This window comes from Branchiostoma lanceolatum, chromosome 12, assembly GCF_035083965.1.
Source record: "Branchiostoma lanceolatum isolate klBraLanc5 chromosome 12, klBraLanc5.hap2, whole genome shotgun sequence".
Taxonomy (NCBI): Eukaryota; Metazoa; Chordata; class Leptocardii; order Amphioxiformes; family Branchiostomatidae; genus Branchiostoma; species Branchiostoma lanceolatum.
The window spans coordinates 17,909,098-17,931,221 of NC_089733.1; the positions used below are offsets into that span (position 1 = coordinate 17,909,098).

General features: G+C 42.3%; 2 protein-coding genes across 2 annotated transcripts; both read right to left on the reverse strand.

Moving 5' to 3' along the window:
- Positions 1-1,236: 1,236 nt before the first annotated feature.
- On the reverse strand, positions 1,237-5,838 carry LOC136445603 (uncharacterized). The gene is made up of 3 exons (XM_066443697.1): positions 5,271-5,838; positions 2,360-2,464; positions 1,237-1,601 (listed from the first exon to the last, which is right to left on the reverse strand). The coding sequence occupies exons 1-3, from the start codon at positions 5,301-5,303 to the stop codon at positions 1,440-1,442; spliced, it is 300 nt and encodes a 99-aa protein (XP_066299794.1). The 5' UTR covers positions 5,304-5,838; the 3' UTR covers positions 1,237-1,439.
- Positions 5,839-7,388: 1,550 nt separating this feature from the next.
- LOC136445570 (uncharacterized) lies at positions 7,389-20,397 on the reverse strand. The gene is made up of 2 exons (XM_066443646.1): positions 20,088-20,397; positions 7,389-11,312 (listed from the first exon to the last, which is right to left on the reverse strand). Exon 2 carries the CDS (start codon positions 11,275-11,277, stop codon positions 8,452-8,454), a length of 2,826 nt encoding a protein of 941 aa, XP_066299743.1. The 5' UTR covers positions 11,278-11,312; positions 20,088-20,397; the 3' UTR covers positions 7,389-8,451.
- Between the last annotated feature and the right edge of the window lie 1,727 nt (positions 20,398-22,124).

Below are 22,124 nucleotides of genomic sequence, written 5' to 3' on the forward strand. Positions count from 1 at the left end.
ACACATGTTTATTTAAAGTGATAAAGAAAATTATTAACTTTAACAGCAAAGCTGCATATGTGGTAACTTGTAGGTAGGTTCTACAACTTATGCAATGATTAAGCTGTTTTCAATGTGAACATAGAAGCCCATTAAGTTGACACACACTCAGGACATCAATGTTTAAAAGCACCTCAGATTTAGAGTGATGGCTTGTTCAGCACCAAGGACGGGACCGCCATCTCAAGTCTGAAGCTCTTAAGCTTGTAGTTCATGTTGAAGGCGATAGGGGCAGCACTGCACTGCATGGACAACTGAAGGAAGCCTCGCAGATATAAACGAGAATCTCAGATTAAAAGCACAAATTTGACGTGTGCATTCAAGGTGATTGGGAAAAGTATACATTTTGGCAGCTGTATTTGTGGTAACTTACAGGGAGGTTCTACAACTTATGGAATGTTTCATCTACATTAGCTGTTATAAAATGGAACTTAGAACTTTAGACTCTCAGGATATCAATGTTTAAAAGCATCTTCATTTTTATTGTACAGTACAAACATTTACATGACATTAGAATGCTGAGGACAATGCCAGTGCTGAACAATCTTTAAAATACCATACTATGATTCAGTAAAAAGTAAGAAGTATAGAAATCAACATTGTTGTTTTTACAAAATCTAAAAGATTGATACCAAAAACGATTCCACGTGGTGAGAAATGCTTTCTATACTGTAATAAGAGGCCTCTAGCAAATTTAATCTTACTCTGAGAAAAAAATCTGTTCTCGATATTTCTATCAGATATATTACACATTTGCCATTGACCTCTGACCCTGTTTTTTGGCACAACACTTTGCTGATACTATAAATAGACAACGGTCACTACTGGTTACATACACAAGTTGAAATGTACATAGAGCCATTTAACATATACTAACGTAGTTCCACCAGGGTACATAATTCTACCACCCTGGAAAGATACGTCCAAACGGATCTCCAACCCAGCGTCCCCCAGTATGATGCACTCCTGTGTATTTAAACTGTTCATTCCTGAGGGGTGCTGCACTAGAGATCACTCAAACTCACTTCTTTTCTATGTGGCAGATTTATGTAAACCGGCGGATTGATGTTAACATGTTAATAATAATAATATCAGGTGTATTTGCAGCCAGTGCCACAGGCAGGTACCCAATGTGTAGGGTAATGAGGCTGTTTAACGTGTTCGAGGCACCTCCTCGAGCACGGGACCCCCGTAGATTATATATACGTTTTCTCACTTAGAATGTACATAGAGTCATTTACAAACTTATTATCATTCATAATGTTATAGATATTGTGACGATGATGATGACGATAAATATGGTTTACAATACTTAGCCGTACCAAGTACTCTGGGAACGAGACGAATGATGACGATAATGAGAGAGTCTTCAGCTTAGACCAGACACAAGAAAATTCTTTCTACTTCTTTTTCTTCTTCTTCCCAGATTTCTTTCCTTTCTTTCCGGATTTCTTGCCCTTCTTCTTCCCAGACTTCTTGCCGGATTTCCCGCGCTTTTTGTCCCCTTCTCTCGGGTACTCGTGCCCAGGGACGTATTCTACCCGTTGGCCCTGGCAGTTCGGCTGGAACAAAAAAAGTGCAACGTTAAGAAAATCAAACAAACTTCTTTTTTTTCACATCCAGTAAACCCTGCTGACGTTTCGATGTCTATCAGACACCTTCTTCTCATAGCTTCTGACTGAAGTACTGCTTCTCACCGCTATAAATAGCCGAAGTAGATGGCACTTTTTAGCGTCGAGAAAACAACTCCAGACGTGGCTACACGTCACTTCTTCGACTACTTAAAGCGATGAGAAGCAGCACTCTAGTCAGAAGCTCTGAGGAAGATGTCTGATAGACGTTGAAACGTCAGGAGGTGAGGTTTTCCTGTAAAAAGAAAGAAACCTCCAATATCCTATGTTATACCAACCTGATAAAATTATTTTCGGATAAAAAAAACTTTATCATTACAGAACAACGATTTAGCTGTTTCTGCGATCTGCTTGATATTTTTGTATGATCAGTGTTAAATATTGAAATACTGTGATCTATCAATGTTCTCGCTCTATCTTCCTGACATTAAGTCTTTATTGTTACCTTGTTGAAGGGGGGTATTGTTTTGCATTTTGTGTGTATGCGGGTGTGTATGTGTTCCCTCATACTTTGGCCAGCATAGCTCAAGAAGCTTTGGGTGGATTATATTGTGACGATATTTGGTTTATCTTTAGGTCTTAGGAAGTCGAAGGTCAAGGTCTATTTTTGGGCCTTCATTTGGACTTCCCATGACTGCTACGCTCATGCACTTGTTCATGTTCAAAAGCGCTCTCTTGCGATTGTTTACCTGATTGCACATGCGGCAAATGTCCGGTGCCTTCATCTCGCCCGGGAACTCGCCATGGAGACACTCCTTGCAGTACCGGGTTCCACAGTACCGACACATGAAGCTCTGGAAGAAGATACAAAAAGAAAACCCTTGAAAATGGTCGCCTGTTTTTCTACCTCTTGCGACTTGATAGTACCTAATATGTACGGGCTCTGAAATAATCTCCAAGCAGATCTGTCGGTGGCAAGGCAGTAAGAAAAGGCCACCTTTTGATACTGCCTTACCACCGATAGATCTGCTTGGAGATTACGGTTCTAAAGCACACTTGAAAAGTGGTGTGGTCTTCCGTTTTTGACTACTCGGAGCTAGATAGTACGCTCTGAAGCGTCATTCGTTTCATAACGTGTTTTGTGATCTGCCTGCCTCGTTTGGTCAGAGACTTGTGACCAATGAAGTTCTTTGTGCCTTGGTCTTTGGAGATTCAGACACTCTTAAACCTCAATGTCACTCTCCACAACTGCAAACGACACTGGTTCGAGAAACGCGACACCTGTCGGCGGGTCGTGTTACTGCACCACCAGCTGTGTTCTAAACGCCTGAGTGACCGCGCGTGGTGTCGGGTTACATATCAGGTGTACCTGTCCATATATCCGTGGTGCGGCCCTGTTTGTATGCCCACCTCACCTCTATACTCTACACATGGCCTGTTGCGACCTTGTACATATCCAAGTGAATATGAGACGTGTAGGCTTACATACATGTTCTACAGTGGTAGATCGCAGAAACGAACAAAAAAATGGTTCAATGTGTTACTTTAAACCAACTGTTTAAGAAGACTTTACCACAAGGCAACTCAAAAGAAATATAAGTATGAATTAAAGTACTCAAAACACCATACCAATACTTCGAGGAATGATAAAGAAATAGAACTGGAAACTATGCAAAAATATTCTACTTTTTCGTGGGATATTTTGAAAAAAAAACAATGTTAGGGTGCAATCTTCTTTGATATAAGAGCATGTGATACAACTTAAGTTTAATCATTTCCCATTGAAACATTTTCATTCATACCCGAACTTGATTTATATCCGTACACACACTGACAGGCGCAACATATCAACCTCCCTTCCACACGTACACTTTTCAGATTTTACTTAGCAGCCGGGCGTAAAGCATTAACAAGCACTACACAGTTGTGAAGTGGCTTTTAGCTGAATGCAATACCCGGCAAACACGTGGAAAACGATACGTCCGGATCAAAGTACGTTATCAAAGTAGTGTTGTTCTTTTACTGCAGGGAAAATTGACAACAATAGGCCGACTAACACGCGCTTTTTTTAAAGTAGAAATTCTCAATTACAGTCCAGAAATCAGCAAACTAACAACAGGTATCTAACAGCTCTTAAAAATAGCTATATCTTGGCCCAATTTACGCGTACACTCAAGTTTTTGGAGTCGGCTCAGGACTGTGTAAGGAGAAACCTAGGCCACTCAAATAGTGTTTTCTAGTAGGAAAATTCAATTTGAGCAGCCCAAAGCTCCTCACACACAGCCCCAAGTCAACTTTAAAAACTTTTGTGTAAATCAGGCCAATAACTGTTTTTAGAATCTGTTAGCTACCTGGTGTTAGTTTGCTGATTTCTTGACTGTAATTGAGTATTTCTACCTGTGTACAGAAACATGTTTAGTAAACGCTGTCCTGACCCACTTTCGACAAGCCTGCACCGTGTTCTGTATCTAGTTTTTAGGTCTACTCAATTATGTCATAACAACCGCAGCCGTGTATTCTTAACCCAGGTGTTGTGTTCCATTGTACAACAGCCGACAGTTTTCTCAGGCGAATTCCGGGTCGTCTTTAAGCAATTTATCCCATTTCTCAATAGACGTATTACCTCCACAAATGCCGACACGTACACGTAAGACGTGTACCAAGGACAAAGTTCACGGCGTGTTTTTGACGGAGAGTTTTGTGTGTTATGACTTTTATAAGGTTGCTATCGTCGCTACTGTGTTTGCATTAGGATTAAACATACATAGAGGCTTACAAGGGTTTGGTCTTAACTAAATACGGGGCTAGATCCGCTGGCATATTTAGACAAATGCAATGATAACGTTCTTGCCAAAGTACATGACCTTTATACTGTTATACGCAACAAATATCGTTCAGGATACGCTTTGCTTCCGTCGGTAACCACGTATTTTGAAGAATTGTACGATCAAACGTGAAAGGATGATATTTTTCTTCTGTGCTGTCTTTCAAGCTATTATTTGCATGGGTAAATAGCTAATGATCATAGAAACATTTGTTCAGTGTCACTGCCCACACATATTTCTGTGTACCTTTCTCTTGAAGTAGTCTGAAAAGAAAGCTTTGCGGGCAACTCATACAGCAATAAATACGATATTTCCTGCATTTCATGAGAGGACAGACTTCCTTAAAAAATTGTGTTCGTTCTCTCAAGTTATGTAAGTCATAACATCTGGTTAACTTCACAGGTGTTTTGTTAAGGTAAAACAGAAAAATCGTTTAGATCAACAAACAAAACAACGAGACCCTTTGCTGTGGCACCAAACAGGTGTGAGTTGTGATATGTGTGCCCGTGAATCGGCAGATGGTTCAAGTTTAAACATGGAGTACTAAATAGACGACCATTGAATTAAACCTCTCGTATAAAGCAGGTAATTACATATAAACCAAGTCTCTACCAGACTAACCACGCTGGCTAGAGGGAGAATATTTGACAGGGGATTTTGGCCACCAGAGGGTTTCATTTGCAGGCGTAGTAGTGAGGGGGGAATGTTAACTTCCGAATTCCCGTGGACTGACTCTCCTGGTCCATTATTGAACTTTTTTGCCGAATTCTACGATCCCTTACCCCCATAGGAAGGTCTTGTAGTAAAGCTATGTTAAGGTGTTAAGTGTACATACCGTGTCCGTGGTTGTGCATCCCCATCGGCACATCCTGGTTTCAAGCCACCTTCTTGGCAACACCTGGTATAAACGTCTCTTTCATCGAATGTCTTAAAGTCTGTGGTTTTTGTCCGACTCCCGCCACAAGCGTCACCTGACGAGACTCTCTCTACTTTAAGACGACCTCTTCTCGAGTAGCGATGTTACTCCTTTAGTGATATACCGCAAGACGTACCACTAAGGAGTACCACTAAGGAGTTGCTTCTTACAGAGTTAGTCTCTTATCCTTCACGGTCGTCACTGATTCTTAGCGTATTCTTCACTTCAGACAAGACGTCTTGACAAAGACATTCTTCTTGACGACGTTATCAGTACGATCTGTTAGCGCCCTTGAGACTCCTCTCACAACTTCCCGACGCCGGTACGACTGGGTTGTGTGTTCCCGGCCGACCCCCTCCACGACTGACCCGCCATTCGGCGTCGCCTGACCCCTGTCCGTTGCTAGGCGACGGCGCCGCGCGGTTTGCACAGGCATGACAGATCGGGGGTTGTTCAAACATGGCGGAGAAAGGAGAGAGCGCTGTTCACTGAAACACTCGCCTATCGACGACCGGCTGGACCAACAGCGCTAATGTATATTGATCTGTTCATACATCTACACATGTAAAAAAAGCGAGAAGAAGGTGACTCTACTGGATTAGCTTATCTTATCACTTTCGTCTACCTTGTAGGTTTAAACTAGTATGTACTGTATATAAAATATTTCAGTGTATATGTCACTTACATGTTAGTTAGGTTTATGTGACGACCTGTATCTAGCCCCTCGGGGCACAAATGTACAATAAGGGTCTTCATTCATTCATTATAAAACCTCAGGAATACAATCTCTAGTATTCTCTACCCTTTTAGCCACAGCAACCCTCTTCTACGTTGTCATAAAGCATAAAATAGAGAAAGCGTTACCGGTATTCACGGAAACACTCACCTTTCTATTATCACGACCGGCTGGACCAACAACGCTAATGTATATTGACTATATATATATATATATATATATGCTCGTACGTTTATATATATATATATAGTCAATATACATTAGCGTTGTTGGTCCAGCCGGTCGTGATAATAGAAAGGTGAGTGTTTCCGTGACGTATGCTCGTACGTTTATATATATATATATATATGCTCGTACGTTTTTACCATTACTAGGAAACGGGGAGAAGTCGAATCGATGTAGTGTACAATTTTTGTGGTAATTTGTCAATGTATAGATGTATCTGTATACTGTTCTTTTGTTGTGACCTATACTTTACCCAGTGGGTATATATGAATGTGTGCAATAAAGGTCTTCATTAATTCATTTATTTCATAAAACCCTAGGAATACAATCTCTACTCTTTTAGTCACAGCAAGCCTCTTCTACGTTGTCATAAAGCATTACCCGCATTTGTTAAGAGTACGTATACTTTTATAATCACACTCTTTAGATGTTGTTCTCTTAATGACTTTTTAATAACCTTTCGTTAGCTATTGCTGTATGGCGTACTAACAGAATTCAAATAGCAACGGCCGGATATGCACAGAATTTGTCGGGAACTAATGAAAGGTACATTCTTGGATATAGGCGTGTTTCCCAGTCAACACATCCGTATATGGGCCTTTTTAAAGGTCGAACCAAAAAGGCAGGTAGGGAAGGGTGTAATTGAAAAGATACTCTATTCTCCAAGCAGAAGTTAGGCCCCATATAGTTTTTGATGCCTTTTTAGGCGTTTTAGAATACATGACCTCTCATATCGTGACGATACCGGTAGAATTATGAGCAATTATAGGACGTATTAGTAACTTTGTGTTAATGGTCTTAATCCATATCAATCACATTAGGTCTCGACGCCTCAGTACGAAGTACGCCAAACTGTTTGATATGCTTCAACAAGGCTACTTTTTCCAGCCAGTAGAAAGCGCCCTCTATGTAAAAAGCACGATACTGCAGACGGCTGTCTGAACTGGAACCAAAGCATATTCCTTAATCTTGTACATTCCCGACCCAAATATCATAATAACTGAAACAATGTCAAAGATATGTTTAATCTTATTTTATTTTATTCTATTTCAGACAGTTTTATTTTAGACATGTCCTTTGCAACACCGGTCACCATCAGCTCTAGGTATAAATGCAATTTGTAACATGATTAATTCCTTTCGTTTACACAGAGCTGCGAACCTAACCCTTAAATATCTTTTTAAACTTTCTCTTTATAATAATGGCTGTGCGCCGTAGATAGAATAGCACGATGTACGCATACTAAAAACAGACCATAACTGCATACAATGTCGATGAGACGTACTGAAAAGGAACACAACAATCTACAAATAAGTTATTCTTAGCTTCTTCACATACCCCCCACACACCAGGCAATGAGCTAACCCAAGTGCAGTACTGAATCTACGAAGGGCTATTCCAAATCGTTAGGAGGTGGTGATTCTAAAATAAAACATTCTCCTATAGCAAAGCTAAATCCGCGTCGTAGCAACTCGAACCCGACGGAACTTAGTATGCGCCGGTTCGGCTCTGCTATAAGGAGAATGAAAAAAAAAAAATAGTGTGTGTTGAAATAATATTATTTATAAGAAGGGGAAAAAGCTACTTGAGGAAACATTTTCTAAGTCGTCCCCTCACCAACGTTTGAAATGGAAAGCCCAAACTCAATATAACAATCGTTCTTGAATTTTGTACTGAATGCAAATGTAACTTATTGTTGTTGCTACACGAGTATAAAATAAGCACACATGAAGTAACAAGGATATGATCTGCTTCTGATTTGATATTGTGTCAACGCTTTTGACCTATTCATATGATGTTTTGATTTCAACACATGTGCATACAACTTGATGTCTTGCTCAGTATCCGTCCATAAATAAGATATGATCAGAAAAAGAAATCAAAATTCAGCTCCATTTTCAGCGTTATATACTGCCGATATGCAAAACGAATCTGAATATCTCCCAAACAATAAACACTATCCAAAGAAACGAAACACAGCATACAACACTGTCCATACAATAACTTATGCTTCAAAATCGTAGAAGATGGATAAGGTCCATCGCGACTTATTTCACCTTAACTGTATTCATAATTCTATCTGTGGATACAATACGTTTGATAAAAGATGTATCCGTAAACAACATTTTCTCTGTGTTTCTAAAACATGCTAAATCGCCGGCCGCGGTAATAGTTCGAGCGTTCCGCGTTTTCCGATTCCATTGTTTTCCTCTCGTTTTTCTGCGGGCTAAAGTTCGCCTTAAAACGGGACCATTTCCGAGGCACGTATTTCGTGGCTCTCGTCGATCCTTGAATATACGGTGGCGCTCCATTCACGGCGTTGCCATCAAAGTCGTCATCTTCGTCCGTTCGTTCGTCGTCGTCGGAAAGTTTCGGGTCTCCGTCGGATTCGTCTCCGTTCGGCAGAGAAGCTTCGGTAACACCCGACTGCTTCGTCTCGGCTTCGCTGTCCTCGCTTTCTGACTGGATGTTCATTCCCCTCAGATTGTCGCTAATGTTGTCAAACGTCACCCGTCGGTTTCTTACGCGGCCATTGACGCCATTTTGGCTGCCGCTGTCGCCATTTTGGCTACCGCCGTTTGGTGTTGTCTCATATTGGTCATCTGAGTCTTCTGTGTTTATCTCCGAGACTTTGTCCAAATCGAAGTCGTACCGTTTGGTGGCAACTTCATCCCACGGGTGGACACGTTGTTCGTTCTCTTCTTCTTCTTCTTCTTGCGCTTTCCACGCCTTGATAGAGTTTGACAAGTCGACGCTGAGTCGTCTACTGAAATGTTTGATGTCCGCTCTTCGCTTACTCATCCATTTTTTCGGATCGCGTTTCTTACGATTCTCAGACGCGGAGGACGAAGCTCCGTCCCCGCTTACATCAACTCCAGTGATGGTCCCCTCGCCCTCGCTTCCCGTGGATGTGATCGTAGCGCTGGATCCACTGCTGGTCATACTGTATCTCTTCCGACTTCCGTCGTATTCGTTCGTGTCTCCCACATCGCTGAACCCGTTCAGACTAGAGTCACCGCTGGACTTCTTCCGTCGAAGAGTGTCGTTCCAGGCGCTAGGCTCCTTTCCGTTTGGTTCGGAGTTTACTACAGGTAAAAGACTCAGCGTGCTTTTAGCCTTCTTCATCAGATTCTTCACTTTGAACCTAGGTTTCTTGCTATTTCCTTTCTCATCTTTTGCATCTTCTTCGTCATCTTCGTCCTCCCGGCCAGATCCACTGTCAAGCAGACTGCCCAAGCTGCTGCTGCTCAACTTAGGCTCGAGTGTCTTCTTCTCTTCGGTTGGTTCTTCGTCGTGCGCTTCTGAGACATCTTCAGCAATCGAAGCCTCTTGTCGGTTCCAACTCAAACTAAAGACGGAGAATCGCCTGTCCTTCCCGTTCCCAAGTTTACCTGAAGACGCGGCGGAACGGTCTTTGTTCTTTCCGGTGATCAAGGATTCCATGGATCTATGGAAACTTGTCGCAGGTAGGCTCATTTTTCTTTTGTTCTTTGCTTTCTTTATGTCATTTTGTGCGGCCTGTTCTTCTTCATTGGGTCTCAAAGGCAAAACCGCGGTGTCTTCAGCGCTGAAGTGTCTTTTCTTCGGTGAAGTTGGTTCGGAAGTTGTGACCTTGACATCCTCGTTCTTACTATTATCCTCCTCGTCAAGAATGGTGTCCAGGGATCGTCTGCGTTCGAAGTCACGTCCTATTTTCAGGATGTTATCCATAATACTCATCTTGCGCTTGCGCACAGGAGCTTCTTCGCTGGGAGGTTCTGCAGAAACTTCGGCGGCGGATTCTTCAGAAACCCACGCGGGGATCACGTGATCGTCACGTGATTCGGTCACGGGACTGTCACGTGATTCTGCGTCATCATCACGTGATTCTGCTGTGTCCGATGTCGGGCTGTCTTCCCGCATCTGCTCCTGGTTACTTTCCGGTGAAAAATTGAGATTCCCGATGAGTTCTTCATCTTCTACAGTTGTCAGATCCGCTGGAATGAATGAGATTTCCTTGCGCAACAATTCCGGGACCTGTAGCGGAGATTGTTCCGCGATGGCTCCCGACAGGCGGTACCGCAAGTGTTGATGCGTAGTCACGATCTCTTGGCTGCTCCCAAAATCCACTAGGCTCTCTCCAAGCGTGACCAACCCGTCGTATCGTTCTGTTTGGGGCTCAGTGTTCTGCTTTTCTCGGTGGATTTTGATCCACATGTCCATAGCGAACTGGTCCACTTGCCCGAGTAACTCTCCCTCTCTCTGTTTGATCATCCTCGTTAAAACTTCCAACGCTTTTTTCGCTTCATTTTGGATCTCGCTCTTCGTTTTTCTGACGCTTGCTTCCAGGTTGTCCTCCACGCGCCACCGTCTGTTTCTGCACTTCTCTATCAGTTCTTTCACCTCCGTCTTGTAGCGTTCCGCCTTTTCCACCAATCCCCACGTGTCGTGGTACAGGTGCTCTTCCCTCGTACAGATAAAACACGCCACGACACGACAGTCCTCGCAGAACGCTAACTCCGGCTCCCCGTGACGTTTACACAGATAATACTGTTCCGAATGCATTTCTATCAGGTGTAGGGGAGAACAGTCTTCGCACATGTACTCTTCGCAACTGTGACAAACGCGCGTGGACGGGACAAGACACTGCAGTGGGTCGGATATAGTTTTGGCAAGGTAGTGACAGTGATGGCGCACTTCTGTCTCTAAATCGCAGACAGAAATCTTGCTCCAAGTCTCAGACAGCCGTGAGAGTAACCCCCCGGCCTTGTGTGTCAGCCCGCCGAGTCCCTCGTTGTGTAGAAGAGTCTTGACGTCACACACGGGGCACTGGACGGAATGGTTCGATTTAAGATGGCCGCCGATGCAGTGCAGACAGAAGTAGTGCCAACAGTGGAGGATTCTGGGACGGTGGAGGGGCTGGTGGCAGAGGCGGCAGATGAGGAAGCGGAATTCTGTCAGCAGGTCGTCTGGAGATGACGTCATATTCACCCCATCCTGGGCCCTGTCACCACCGGTCGCTGGAACACAGTTAGAATGCAACGGTAACTACAAGGTCAACATACATGTAGGACACTTTACAAGTCAAATCGAGGAGGTGCAAACTGCACTTATAATCGCACGTATTTGCGACTGTGTTGATTGATTAAAGCTTGGATAAATCAATATTTAAGATTTACAATTGAATATCCCACCAATAAACGACCATCCACAACATGCAGCGACAGAATCCAATGGTGTATGACTTCTACACATGAAGTCATAAAGATGACAATAACACATCTAATTGAACGTTTTTCATATCAGGGCCAAGAATGCTTCGATCAATCAATTTGTGAAATTCACAGTTGAATAGCTCGCCAATTTGCGACCACCCGCAACAAACAGGCAGTTCACAGGCTATGACATCCCTGCTATCTTATCTTATCTATTGATTTCTTTGTTTTACTGTGTGTGGTCATGAGAGCATATTGTTTGTATTGAGTCCCTTCGTTTTAATTTCTCCTGATGTGCGCTCTCGATCAAACAAAATTTATCATCCATTAACATTCCGCAAATTTATTGAAAACATTGTTGATGTTATCTTTTTATATGACTCCTTTGTGTGGATGTCTATATGTTAACTGTGCAAATATTTGTACTATAAACATATTGTCAAGCACACACAAAAAGTCATAAAAAAGGTGCAGGGAATGAATAAGTAGCGAATGTGACACGCGATATTGTCTTTAAATGTATTGATATACGGACGTGTTTGTAGAACACTTACATGTATGCACACAAGAGAGAAGCACGGGCCATACACTCGTGATTGTACAACACTTCACAGGAAACAAGTATGAGACACGCACGTTCACTGAATAACTATATTCGTGGTAAGATGAAAATAGAAGGAGTAGGGCTAAGAAAGACGGATGTGAATACTTAAGAACTCAGTACAGTCAGTGTGTGTGCACGTGTGTGTGTGCGCGTATATGCGTGGGTGTGTATGTGTCAGTGTGTGTGTGTGTCAGTGTGTGTGTGCCTGTGTGTGTGTGCACGAATATACAGAGAGCGAACGATAAAGCAAACTCCCAACCATGATCTGGAGAAGCTTGGGAGGCCATGGTCGGCTTTGTTGTGACAAAGAGATTTTACGTAACACGATATTTTGAGTTATTCGACCCCGAATCGTGTACAACACGTCCAACACGACTCCACATGTAAGCCCTGGCAAACTATGGCCTCCCTTATAAGCCATGTCTACTTATAGCGTTACCCAAAAATAGACAGAGTTTCAAGGATACAAAGTGCGCACCTGGGGGCAGTACAGCCGCCGTGAGTGTTTTATGCGAGGTGGAAGATGTTAAGGATTAGGTATTTTTAGGTAATATCTAAATAGAGAAAAGTGAAATACCCCTTTTGTTTGCTTTTGTGAGGGGGATTTCCATTTAATGGACCTCCATAGCCGTTCTAAAACACTGAATGGTTCAATCAAAGAATATACAAACGTACTAGTACATGTACAGAAAAGATGTATCTATACCGGGAAAAACGAAATATCCTCTTTGTAGACTCCGGTAAGTATGCTTATTTTACATCTAATGGACCATCAGAACGATTTTAAACCTCTGAATTTAATGATAAACGTACCAGTAGGTGTACAAAAAAGATGTAAAATCTGGAGCTTTTTATATTTCTAGGTAATATCTGGATAAAGAAAAGCGAAATACCCATTTTGTTTGCTTTTGTGAGGAGGATTTCCATTTAATGGACCATCAGAGCCTTCTTGAAACACTGAATGGTTAAATCAAAGAATAAACGTACCAGTGCATGTACAATATTTCTAGGTAATATCTAAATAAAGAAAAGTGAAATACCCTTTTTGTATGCTTTTGTGAGGAGGATTTCCATTTAATGGACCTTCAGAGCCTTTTTATAACTCTCCAATCAAAGAATATATTAACGTACATGCACAACAACAAAAGTAAAATCTGGAGCTTTTTAGATATTTTTCAGGTAATATCTAAATAAAAAAAAGCGAAATACCCCCTTTTGTATGCTTATGAGAGGAGGATATCCATTTAATGGACCAGCAGAGCCTTTAATTTATTAAAACTCTGTATGGTTCAATCAAAGAATAAACGTACCAGTAGGTGTACAAAAAAAGATGTAAAATCTGGAGCTTTTTATATTTCTAGGTAATATCTAAATAAAGAAAAGTGAAATACCCCTTTTGTTTGCTTTTGTGAGGGGGATTTCCATTTAATGGACCTCCATAGCCGTTCTAAAACACTGAATGGTTCAATCAAAGAATATACAAACGTACTAGTACATGTACAGAAAAGATGTATCTATACCGGGAAAAACGAAATATCCTCTTTGTAGACTCCGGTAAGTATGCTTATTTTACATCTAATGGACCATCAGAACGTTTTTAAACCTCTGAATTTAATGATAAACGTACCAGTAGGTGTACAAAAAAGATGTAAAATCTGGAGCTTTTTCTATTTCTAGGTAATATCTGGATAAAGAAAGGCGAAATACCCATTTTGTATGCTTATGGGAGGAGGTTTTCCATTTAATGGACCATCATAGCCTTTTGTTTAAAACTCTGTATGGTTCAATCAAAGAATAAACGTACCAGTAGGTGTACAAAAAAGATGCAAAATCTGGAGCTTTTTAGATATTTTTAGGTAATATTCAAGGTGAATATCTATACCGGGAAAAATGAAATAACCTTTTGTAGACTCCGGTAAGTATGCTTAGGTGGGATAATTCTACATTTAATGGACCAGCAGAACCATTTTAAAGCTGTAAATGGTTGAATCAAAGAATAAACGTACCAAAACGCAGAAATGAAATAAAAACGTATTGAAGGATTTCTTTTGTTCTTGCCTCTGCAGAAATACAACAGAATTTTTTGATGGTCCAGCGTCCACACATATAGTTGATACCAAAATACAACCAAAAACTAGCCAACATTATTTCGTCTAAAATGATTCATTTTATAAGTTAAATAAAGCATGTCATTGTTGATCTTTCCACTCGAACAGGTATACACATATGTTCGTTCGTTCGTTTAGACCCTTGTAGTGCCTGTTGGCACATAGGGCAGCAAGTTTCCTTGCTTTTTCAGTAGCAGGGTATACTTTTAAAGGGGGGGGGGATGCTAGCCATTCCCTTTTACATGCTCAAGGCACCTCCTCGAACATGCGACCCTATTTTACGTCCCTTCCGAAACACGGGTACAGCCCCAACCGAAACGCCCTTCCCAGGATTGAACCAGGAATTAAACCAACAAAGTGAAGCCAGCAGCTCAACCGTTAAGGCTACCAGTTGAGCTACAGGGACATCCCTTGAACATGCAATGAGGACGACATATTGGACGTGGATAACAACCACATAATAAGTGAAACGTCAAACCCAACATGTTGATCTATTCATACACTTTTACGTAGGTTGATTATTTTGAATCGACTTGTTCGTTTGCATGTATAGTTCTAGAAGACGCTATACTTAAGTTGTGTCAATGAATATTGTTTTTCCTTAAGCTTCAAATGTGCATTTTCGGCCTGTCGATTACGTGGGCTTCAGGCGACTTTTTGAAATAAAAGTTGATCCAAATATTGCCCTTTTACCAGGTTAGTCGATTCTGACTTTGTCCATGTCCAAGAGATGGTACCATCTCATGAGGGATTTTTAGTTTTTAGCGTTCGACGGACGTTGCCCGATATTTTCATTGGAAAATACGGTCGACGCTCGGGCGATTTTGAAATTCTGCGAGCTTCGGGCGATCTACAAAGTCGGCCGACGCTCGCATGAATTGTGACGCCGGCTTAACCGCGCTTCATGGTAAAACCCTCTCAGATACTTTTCCACGAAACACACCAGAGCAAGCCATGGCTTTAACCGACACGAGACTCCTCTCACAATGCCCTTAAAACAACACGGGCTCAGGTGCGCCTTTGACCGACTAAGACATTCCGTAGACAAAGAACATCTCCACGCCGCTTGGAGACAAATCTTTTGAGGCTCTTCGTACCGTACAAGATCAATATTTATCCTCCGCAAGTCGCCGCAGTGCAAGCGAGCTGGCGTATTTGGCGAAACAAAATAACGGTAGCCATAACAATGCCGGGGTGATATAGTCTCTACTCTCTACCAGACTAACTACGCCGGCTGTAGGGGGAGAATATCTGCCAGGGAAGTTTCTGAGCCACCGTAGGGTTTCATTCGCAGGGTAGGGAGACGTTAATCTTACCCTGGACTGACTCTCTTGGCCAATTAGTCCCTTTTTGCCGAATTTTACGATCCGTACCCCCCGTAAGAAGGCCTGGTGGAGACTAGGAGTGCCCCCCCCCCCTCCCCATGTCTCAATATCTGCTGTTAAAATGAGAATGGTTTCATGGGGCGGTTTTAATGATAAGTTTAGTTTAGAAAGATTAGTTTTATTAATTTGTTTTTATTACTAGTACTTAGTCTTACTCTTGATAAGTTAGTTTTATTTGCAAGTTCTTGTCCGAGGTTAATTGCAACATGAAACAGTACAATGTATATAGAAAATAAGTATACAAACAGTGCAAGATGAAAATGTTGACAAGTGCAACAATTGACTATTCTAATAAGAACTGCTACGGAGTACAATCTACCCTTTTGGGGTTTGAATTCTTTTTTTTTTTAAAGCAGTGGAAGACGAAGTGCCCCTTTTTGGGGAGTTCAGGGTTGGAGTTCTCTTTTCGTCAGTAAACGTTTCGAAATGGTGGTGAGTTTTGGTGGCTTCTTTACATTTGTAAATAGCTCTTTTCTTTCCTGATCGTTGAAGGGGCAGTTGGAGATAAAATGTATTTCGTCTTCCACCGCTTTTTACACACAGTAGTAACAAAGTCCTTCCCCCACAGGCGATTTTAATATTCGACTATTCTGCAAGTCATTATTATCTTTGAGAGTATTTCCACGTGTTGGTAGGGCTTAAGAGCGAAAATCTACCTTTGTTTATTCTACCACACTCATATTTCTTATTACAGAGCGTTCGTAGGCAAATATTTGGCTCGGTGGTTCAAAAGAAATATATCAACAGGGTTCGGATTAATATTACCTGAACACACACACGCGTATGTCGGGAGAATGGGGCTGTTCGTAACCTGAAACTGTCGCATTGTGCTGCTTTTGATTGACGTTGCTTTGTTCTGAAAACAACCCTAAGGTAGCCTACGATGCAGACTCCTCCCGGCTGTTTTCTTTTTCAAGTTACAGTTTTTATACTATTACATTTGTTTTTTCCCGGCCAGCAATAAGAAAAAAATGTAATAGTATAAAAACTGTGACTTGAAAAAGAAAACAGCCGGGAGGAGTCTGCATCGGAGGCTAACCCTAAGGTATCTAGAGAGATAACATTCAAATGTAGCAAAACAACTTGTACCATGTAGCGAAAGGACTTTTACCATGTAGCGAAAGAACTTATGCCATGTAGCGAAACGACTATAGCGAACTGGCAATGTAGCGAAACAACGAATTACCTCTAACTTCAGACTGAGGACGAAGTATGCACATAGCGCTTTTCCGTTAGCTCATGATTAGTGCAATGCGGCTTCGCTGCGGCTCGCTTGTTTAGCCAAGCACACCGGGTCACCCCTACTCTTATCGATAAGTGTGTTGGGTTCTTTTACGTGCAGAGGTTTGACGCTTGAGGCTTATATCTGAAGCCCCCTTTATACACGGGGCCGCTGGCTTTACGTCACAATCCAAAATGACGAATGCAATCCCTTACAACATGTCCGAGCTGGGACCGACCCTGGGATCAAACTCCGGCCCACGGATCCACGGAATTTGATCCACGTGGCCTAGCCCCGTTGTCTGACGATCGGCCATGACACAGTGTCAGTGACACTAGATTAACGCCAGGGTTGCCCTTTACTTAAGCCAGGTGACCCTTGTCTATTTGCCTCCGATAAGCATGGACATTTCAGTCCCCTCAGTCTGCCCGACCCTCGAATCTCAGACCACAACTCGTGAACTAGTTTCAACCGAAGATTAGATTTCAAATCATGAGGTGTACCTTACAAAATTGCGTTCGTACTAGTACATCCGATCCGCAATGTATGTGTAACATCGTGAGAAAAAAACAACACGAGAAGTCACGAGATTTCAACCTTATTAGTGTACGCTGCGATATGATATCAGGTGACAATTAATGCCAGAGTACATAGTAACTTGATATGGCCGTTACACCGTGTTGTATTGTGATGCTATGAGATATCGTGTACGGCTATATGTTTAGCTAATGTTGATATTAGGGCTTAGTGGAAAACAAGGCCTCTATCTTTGTTTTGTTCAGCATTGTACATGTTTTCTTTTGCGGTGAACGTCATGAAATGATGTTTTCATATTATGCAAAGAGTAGCAACATATTTGAAGCGAAAAAAGTGCAGATGATTAAGACATACATATCATAAGTTGTTTTTGCCATAGAATCTGTAGAAAAAACATCGTCGAATGCGAACTAATTTTCCCGACAATTGTTGTTACGCAACCATTACCGAAGACCTTTTTTGCATTATTTTGTCTCCAATGTTATGCAAGCTCAGGTGGTAACTGAAATTTTCTCTCACAAGCTTCTCCTATTGCAGGCAAAGTTAATAAAGTGATAATTAGACCGTAAAATAATAAGACACGTTATACTACCTTCAGGGAAAAACACTTAGCAGTGCTGCGGTAATTATACCAAAATCTTCACGCAATCTACGTGTTGTAAATTTTCCATCAGTGTCAAATATCCAGACAATTAGATATAGATGTGGTAGTAAGGCAGCAAAAACAACGACACGTTTTTGTTGTATGTAACGTTAACTTCACGTGTGCGGTGGGGGAGGGGGGTGGAGGCCAAAACATGGTCTCTTCCAGACTAACTACGCCAGCTATAGGGAGAATATTTGCCAGGGAAGTTTAGGGAACCAGATGGTTTCATTTGCAAGCGCGGTTATTTCATTGACCTTAACGCGGACTGACTCTATTGGCCAATTATTCCTCTTTTGCCGAATTCTACGATACATACGCCCGTAGGAAGGCCTGGTGGAGGCTAACCAAAACACACCTCTATTCTACAACAGTTGGTTTCGAGCGGCCAACAACGTTCCACGGTCAGTGCCTTCTATGTTGTACTACATACAGGTGGTGGTCTCTCTTGCAGTGTTGACCATCTTCTTACGGTGTTTAACTAGAGTCAACACAGACCAGGCCCTTAATATTTGCAGCCCTCGTTCAACAGAAGGGCATGTTATTATTGTACCAGCTACTATTTCATAACGTAGCATGTTCCGTGTTGGGGGCAATATAGCATATTGTTGTCCATATTTAGAACCCGCGTGTAGGTGAGGCCATTTTAGGAGGTTTTACCGAGCGCTGTTAAGGTCGCGTATACCATGTTATGGTACCTTAATGAGCTTAAAGGCCACCTTGTGTGTGCAAAGTTCACAGAGCGAGACTGATCACGATTTATTGTTTTATACCCCCGCGATTTTCCCGCACCTTGGTAGTCTCAACATAAAACTATTACAAAGGAAACTACACCGATAAGGAAACGCAGACGACAGCAAATTTTCTACACTACATTTTGAGCGGCAGAGAAAGCCGCAGTGTTTCGAATCCTGCTTCTGGGATTTTTACAGAAGAAACAGCAAACAGAGAACGGAACGCGAATCAATAAGAAACCGCGCGGTGTGTGTGTAGCATGGTACACTGAAAGAACACACCAACGCACTGGCCTTTCTGTGTCCAGTCGCCATGCAATTTTCTCAGGTGTTTACAAAAATCGCCCAAGAAATGTTCGTACCCGCAAGGAAGCAAACTCCTCAGACTTCTGTCTTGAATCATAATTACTTGACGGTATAGAGGGGTGCAGTTATTAGTAGGTACACAGGAGGGCACAGAGGCATACTTAAAATACACCAACGCATTTCTGTGACCAGTCGCCATGCTATTTTCTTAGTCAAGTGTTTACAAAAATCGCTCAAGAAATGTTCGTACCCGCAAGGAGGTGGCAGACTTCTCAGATTTCAGTCTTGAATTATAATTACTTGACGGTTTAGAGAGGCGTAGTTGTTAGAAGGTACACCTGAAAACACCGATGCAGACTAAAATACATCAAGGTCTTCCTACAACCAGTTGCCATGCTATTTTCTTCGTCATGTATTTACAAAAATCGCTCAAGAAATATTCGTACCCACAAGGAAGTGGCAACCCCCCCAGATCACGTCTTGACTTACTTCACGTTAAGAGAGGTGTAGCTCCTAGAAGGTGCACAGAAAGGCACTGAAGCAGTTTAAGATACACCAACTGGCATTTCTGTGACCAGTCGACATGCTATTTTCTTCTTCAAGTGTTAACAAAAATCACTCAAGAAATGTCCGTACCTACAAGGAAGTAGCAAACCCCTCAGATTACTGTCTTGAATTACTTGACGGTTTAAAGAGGTTTGGTTGTGAGAAGATCCACAGAAAGACACCGCGGTAGACTTAAAACATGCCCAGGTCTTACTACAACCAGTTGCCATGTTATTTTCTCTAATAAATGTTTACAAATGTTTACAAATATCGTTCAAGAAAGTGCTGGTACAGGTTAGGTGGTGTGAGACTCCTCGCAAGCTGTCTTGAGGAACTTGAAGTGTTAGAGAGACGGCTGTACAGGTACAGGTAGAGTTACGTGGGAAGATACCGCGGTAGACTTAAAGTTAAACCATACCCAGGTCTTACTACAGCCAGTTGCCACGCTATCTTCTCTGTCAATGTTCACAAAAATCGTTCAAGAAAGGCTCGTACCTGTAAGGAAGCGTGACACTCCTCGCACGCTGTCTTGAGAAACTTGACGTGTTAGCAAGACGGTTGTACAGGTAGATTTACGAGGGAAGACACCGCGAGCTCACCTGGGCGCAGCCTCGTCGTGACTGATGTCAACGTGGGACAACGTTTACTGACCAAACTGGGCGAGTCCACTTGTTCTCAGGAGGAAGGGGTGTTGGGGATACAGGATACGTGGATCACTTGCGAACATCGTCGTGTCAGAAGGCGCTATGCTCGAGTTAGAAGGATGAATATACCTGAGAAAGTGACATTCTAAGTATGGTTGCGGGGGAAGCTAACGGGGAAGTGTTTCTACTCGATATATTTGCTCATTTTGGTGGAATCACGGCTCACTGAACGTTGCTTGTCCTCAAACAACATTCCCCGGTAAGAAATGACAACAGCGCGTTTTATGTTCTCACACAGATCATGTTGTATCAAGCCTCACCTGTCATTTTAGACCAACGTCTGAATATAGAGCATCTACTAACATAATTCCACCAGGGTACATAATTCCTAGCCTCTTCCAGGCCCCGCGTATGGCTGGAAAAATAGAAGAAATTGGCCAAAAAGAGTGAAAATTATGTTAAGGAGTCGGCTACGGAGAAAGGGTCAAATATGCCACCAACTTCCATAGCGGACTAACTTCTCTCGCATGTTATCCGTCTATTTGGACAATTTCTATGATTTTTCCAGCTACCTGTGGAGCCTGGTAGAGGCTACATAATTCCGCCACCCTGAAAAGATACGTCCAAACAGATCTCCAACCCAACGTCCCCCAGTATAATGCACTCCTGTATATCTTAACTGTGCATACCTGGGGGTGCTGCACTAGAGATCTCTCAAACCTACTGTTTTTCAAAGTGGCGGATTTATGTAACCCGACGGATTAATATCAATAGCGGTTAGACTTTGCGTTCAGACTACAATTTTGGGATAGAAAAACGAAAAATCTCGACTTGTCCTACCTGCCCACCCCCGCGTGAACTTGGTACAGACCATACACAATGTGTGGGAGGGGGTGAAGCTTTGATGTATCGCGAAATTGGACGATACCATCAAAACAAATATCGGCTCGCGTTATGGCTAAATATCACACATGTTTACACAGACAACGGCAGAGATGTTGAAGAGAGATGTCATTCAGGGCGCAACCTCAGTTCCGTGTTGACGTCTTTGCAAATGGGAGCGGCATCAATGAATCGACCTTTGTGGAAGTTATTTCAAGCACAATGCGTGGAATATAACAGGAATGGGGATTGGTAAATAAATAGAGAATTCAAAAGAGTTCTGACGGTATAAATGCTTTGATCATAGAGTGTATCTGTGGGGGTGGGGGCAAAATTGACCGGCTCGTTTTGTGACGTAGCCAGAATAATTAGCCTGGGTGCCATCCTAATTTCTACTGGGGCTCCTACACTCGCTACCCTCAAAAAATTAATTTTTTGAGGGTAGCGAGTGTAGGAGCCCCGGTAGAAATTAGGATGGCACCCAGGCTAAGAATAATAGTCTATTCTTATCAAATTGTTCACAGTCAGGACACACTGGTTTGATATTAGTGATGAAATCCTTGCGCACGTTCAATGCCGGTAGAGTTTAGGCCTGGGGTTTAATTTGCAGGCGCAGTCCGAGGGGAAATGTTAACCTTCCCGTGGATTGACTCTCTTGGCCAATCATTCCATTTTTGCCGAATATTACGATCCGTACCCCTGTAAGAAGGCCTGGTGGAGGCTATCAAATTCCTCCGGTTAATAGAGAAGTTTATTGCAAGTTCACGCCCGTGGGCTAATTGCAAATACATGATAAAAACATAGGAAAAACATACATGCGTCAGTAAACTGTGTCTGACTTTGCTGTAACAATAGGTTACTGGTACTATATACATTTGTTGGCTATATCTAAATTAGCTGGGTTTGACTTCTTTTTTGGAAGCAGTGGAAGACGAAAAGTCCCACTTTTTCTAGTATTTGTGGGTTCTGTGATTTCAAAAGAAAGGTAGCTTTTTGTTCATCCGTG

Bases quoted from the DNA above. Each gene is read 5' to 3' on its own strand.
- LOC136445603 (XM_066443697.1), bottom strand. From the start codon at position 5,303: ATGTGCCGATGGGGATGCACAACCACGGACACG. The intron at 2,465-5,270 runs GTATGTACACTT...ATCTTCTTCCAG, and splicing joins GATGCACAACCACGGACACG to AGCTTCATGTGTCGGTACTG. The intron at 1,602-2,359 runs GTAAACAATCGC...TTTTTGTTCCAG, and splicing joins TTTGCCGCATGTGCAATCAG to CCGAACTGCCAGGGCCAACG.
- LOC136445570 (XM_066443646.1), bottom strand. From the start codon at position 11,277: ATGACGTCATCTCCAGACGACCTGCTGACAGAATTCCGCTTCCTCATC.